We start from the raw sequence: 4270 nt of genomic DNA, 5'->3' as shown, positions 1-4270 counted from the left end.
ACACTTAGGAGTCTTATATACCACCCTAAAATGCTGGGAAGGCCTTGAATTTTCCATACTCCAAGAATTCCAGAAAACCCCTGCTCTTGAGACCCATGATGGAATGAGAAGTGATTAAAAAAAACAAACAAACAGAGTTTCCGTCTTTCTTCTCCAATCCTATGCTCTCTACCCCTCCAACATCTTGGGCCTCCAATGGGAGAGTTCTGCCAGGGAGTGTCCTGGGGAGAAACGAAATAGAAGGGCCAAAGGCACAGTGGAAAGGGAGAAAGGACCTCACGCACGTAGGGATACTGAAAGGTCTTTATTGCCCACTGGCCACCCTCAGTTCCATCAGTTTTCCAGCCATGTGCTAGGCCCTCTGGGTCTCTCCAGCCAACTCTGAGGACCCCTGAAATGCAGCCACAGTCCAGCTCTCTCTTTCTGGGGACCAAGGTGTTCCCTGGGGCAGACAGGGGGCTTCAGAGTGCGGGGTGGCAGGACCGAGCAGCATTCCACGTGAAGGACAGGACAGAGGGCCCCCCTTGGCGTGCACCACGGAAGGTGGCGGCCAGGGAGGAGGGCAGGGAGGGAGGGGTTCCCTAAGTTGGGATGGCGCCGGTGGCAAACAGCACGATAAAGAGGACGATGATAAAAACAATCACACAGATGAGGACGATCATCTTCACGTTCTTCCACCAGAACTTCCGAGCCACCTTCTGTGACGTCGTCTTGAAGTGCTCTGACTGTTGGGGATAAGGCAGACAGAGATCCACATGCCGTCCATCTAAATATTGAAGTGCTAAGTGGAGGTAACAGATTGCTAAGTAAGACAGCTTGTGTCCCCCTATCTTGACAAATGTACCTTCAGAACCATCTGGTGGGCCAAGTTCAAATTTAGAATTCGTGGGGCTCCCTCTGGTCCCCCGCCCTCCCCCTTCTTTTCTCACCCTTGCTCTGTGCTCCACGTTGGGCTTTTGACACATGCATCCCCCCAGGCTTGTGACAAGGGCAGCACAACCTGCCCTTAGGAGGGCAGACAATCGGGCTGAGGGGTTGCAGGCTCCAGGGGGGACATATCTTCCTGGCTCTATGACTTCTGGCCCCCTGAGGGCTGCCGAAGCCAGAGGAGGGGGTCAGGGTAGTACAGGGGCTGGAGTTGAAGGCAAGTGTTCTTCCTTCTCCCAACATGAGTTGCAAAAATTGTTTCCTTGGGCCCTGCTCCCCAGATCAGGCTGAGGACAGAAACACTAAGTCCCCAGAAGTTAAATGAGCAATACTTAAGATTATATGCAGGACTCCGAAAGCCACTGCCAGTCTCTCCCTGTGGACATGGAATCTTAGGCTCCAGCCCTCTGCTGAACTTTAGAGTCACTCCTTCCCTGAGCAACTGGCTTTGACCTCTAGCTGGAGAGACAGGAGAATATCTAGCCAGATGTGTGAGAGATATTATTCTAGCCTTCAGCTAGCAGAAGAGCCTGGGATCAAAGACTTTTACTGCTCTTCCCAGCTTCTTTTTAAAGCTGGCTCAGCAAGACTCTAACAGTTTTCCACCGCCTGCCTAAAAACCCTGGGGAAGGCCAGCGGCCCTAAGAGGATGTTCTGGGGTCAATATTTTTGCCCTGGGATGGCCAGATCCAAATGAGAGTCAAGGGCAGCCTTTAAAGGGAAAGTCAGTTTCATAGGAGAGAAACCTAAGAAAGCACAGGCTGACTGAGCCGTCTGTCTCTGAAAATGCCTCCATGGATCCACCCCCGCACCCCCAAATCTGTCCTTAAGCCCAATTCCAATCAGTGGAGTACAGCAGAATCAGAAGTGGGGACTCAGCTCAAGTCAATTCCCAGCACACATGAAGAGACAGACTTCCCCCTTCACTCTGCCACCATGATCACCACGCCCCCAGTAATCTTCCTTCCCCCTCTTCCTCTCATCCCCTGGGAGGGAGTGGGGTGGGGCCCCCCGGTGGGTAGTGTGAGGGGCTCCCTGTCATCTCACTGTGGCTTCCAGATCCTCTGTCTTGTTGCGAAGGTGGTCCAGGTTCTCTCCTCGGGCCAGGATCCGCTCCACATTCTGGGTCATGATATTCTTGACCCCTTCCACTTCATTCCGGAGGTTCCGCACACGGTCATCTCCTCCATCGCCACTGGCCTCCTGGGCAGCCACACAAGGGGTTAATTAGGCCAAGAGCTGGAGGGACTGAGACCCAGCCTCAGAGGCCAGAGGAGGGGGAGGCCGGAGGTGAACTTTAGCTTTTTGCAATGCTTGAATTGTTTGCAAAGAAAATGTTTTTCTGTAGAACTCGGGTAATCAAAACCAAATGCCTTTATAAGCCCCAGATGGTGAGAGCCATCCATGTTAGGAGACAGACAGGACCCAACTTCTTTGTGGATTCTCAGGGCCCTTGACAGAACAAGAAGCAACCATCAAACCCCTCTCCACTGCTTGCTTGTTCCTCAGAGAGGGTCAGAGGAGACAGCTGAGCCAGTACCTCCCAAAGCACAGCTCCACTGCTACATACAAAATTCCCAGGACCCACGAGTCCTCATTAAAAATGCCTGTGCTGAGTGCGGACCACCCTCACCAAGCCCACCCTTCCTCTCAGACAGTGGCTGGAGAGCTGCTCCGGCCTCCTGGGCAACCTGATGGCTGTGACCCAGAGCTATTGCAACCAGGCTCCAAGTCCCTCACAAGGCCCCAGCAGAGAGAACAGTTGGGCCACAAACTTCTGCTTTCCCCACCACTTAGCACCAGGCCATGGCCTGCTCAGGCAAGTATAAAAAAATACAGACAGCCTGGGCGTTGGAAATGGAGGGCAAGTGCTCCCAGGCTGTAGCCTCGTCCCCAGGCTTCATGATAAGGTTTTTGAACAAGGAGGGGAAAACACTGTTAAGCTCCTCCCTCCCTGACCCACTCGACTTCCAGAAACAGATCAGGGGCGGGGGTCGAAACTATTGATAATCACAGAGAACCAATTTCTGAGTCTTTTACAAACTCTCAGCTATCTTCCCCCAAGGTAGTAGATTCCCTGGACTCAGTAGAGAGACAAATTCTTCGGGTTTCTGTACAGGGATAAAGTGAGAAGCAGAGGGGGATTCCAGCCGATAGGCTGGGCTCTACCTTCAGAACCGCACAGGCACAGCCCAGGAATGTCACAAAACCCGCAGGCCGGCAGCGGCTGGAGGAGGAGATGAATTAGGTTCCAGCCACCCGAAGCCCACTCCAGATCAGCTCAGGGGTCAGGAGAGGGAGGGAGCAGAGAAGGAGCAGGAACACCCACCCAGGCAGCTCAGACCTATTTGCAGCCAAGCTGTCAAAGAAGAGACCTCTCTGGCAGCCTCTGGCCCAGCCGTTCGACTTTGCCAACAAACTTTCCTTGGGTAATCCCCGGCCCCCAGCCCCCTCTGGCTGGCCTTGAAATCTGCCCCTTCTTCGTTTCCAGCTCTCTCACCATGTTTCCAGGCGGCTCGGGCCTGCCGGCAGCTGAACTCGTTGACTACTCTGTTTCCTCCGAGGCGCCCGTCGGCTCACTTCCTGCTTGTCCAACTTTCAGCCCGCCCCCGCCCACCTCGCATCCCAGCGGCTGCGGCCACACCTCGCTCAGGTTCTCCAGGTAGGCGGGCACCCTGCGCTGCCCTCCCAGTCTCCTCCGGAGCCGGGGCTTAGGCTTAAAGCGACAGGGTTCCCGGGCACCACATTTCTTCTAACTTAGGAACAAGAAAAGATCAGGCAGCCCTCCTAGGTTTCCTGATGTAGAAAGGGCAGCCGTCTCCTTTTTTAAAATTTTATTATTATTATTATTTTTGGCCGCAAACGCAGCATACAGGCCCTTAGTTTCCCAACAGGGCTCGAACCCGCGCCCCCTGCAGTGAAAGCGAAGAGTCAACCACTGCACGGCTTGAGAAGTCCCTCACTTAAATAAAAAACAAAAAAACTTTTTTTAATGTCCTCAGTATCTGATCCCCAATTGTTAAAGAATGAAATCAACCCTAAACACTCTGTCAGATCTTGTTCATGTGGAAACAGAACGCAGATATGAACATTTCTTACTGGACAACCCTTGTTCCCAAGTTGTTTAGTGCAGAAATGCTGTGATCCTGGGCTCTGGTGTCAGAAGCTGCAGACCTTGAGTGAACCTTTTCACCTCTCTGGTCTTTGCAGGTGCTGATCCTGACCTCAGAGGGTGGTGGTATGGAGTAAAAGAAAAGCTTACACATGTACCTAGCACAGCCTGGAACAAAGGGGTGCCCACTGCTCAAATCAGAAAACGCTGGGTCACCAACTCTCCTGTTCT

At 53.0% G+C, this 4270-nt stretch overlaps 1 protein-coding gene across 1 annotated transcript; it reads right to left on the bottom strand.

Moving 5' to 3' along the window:
* Positions 1 to 285: 285 nt before the first annotated feature.
* VAMP8 (vesicle associated membrane protein 8) lies at positions 286 to 3572 on the bottom strand. Its single transcript, XM_055400800.2, has 3 exons — positions 3428 to 3572; positions 1975 to 2130; positions 286 to 725 (listed from the first exon to the last, which is right to left on the bottom strand). The coding sequence occupies exons 1-3, from the start codon at positions 3428 to 3430 to the stop codon at positions 582 to 584; spliced, it is 303 nt and encodes a 100-aa protein (XP_055256775.1). The 5' UTR covers positions 3431 to 3572; the 3' UTR covers positions 286 to 581.
* Between the last annotated feature and the right edge of the window lie 698 nt (positions 3573 to 4270).

Source organism: Moschus berezovskii, chromosome 11, assembly GCF_049115385.1.
Source record: "Moschus berezovskii isolate FMDL1 chromosome 11, NW_MosBer_1.0, whole genome shotgun sequence".
NCBI classification, from domain to species: domain Eukaryota; kingdom Metazoa; phylum Chordata; class Mammalia; order Artiodactyla; family Moschidae; genus Moschus; species Moschus berezovskii.
The sequence above is the reverse complement of the archived record's forward strand: the minus strand, read 5'-3'. Positions and strand labels throughout refer to the sequence as shown.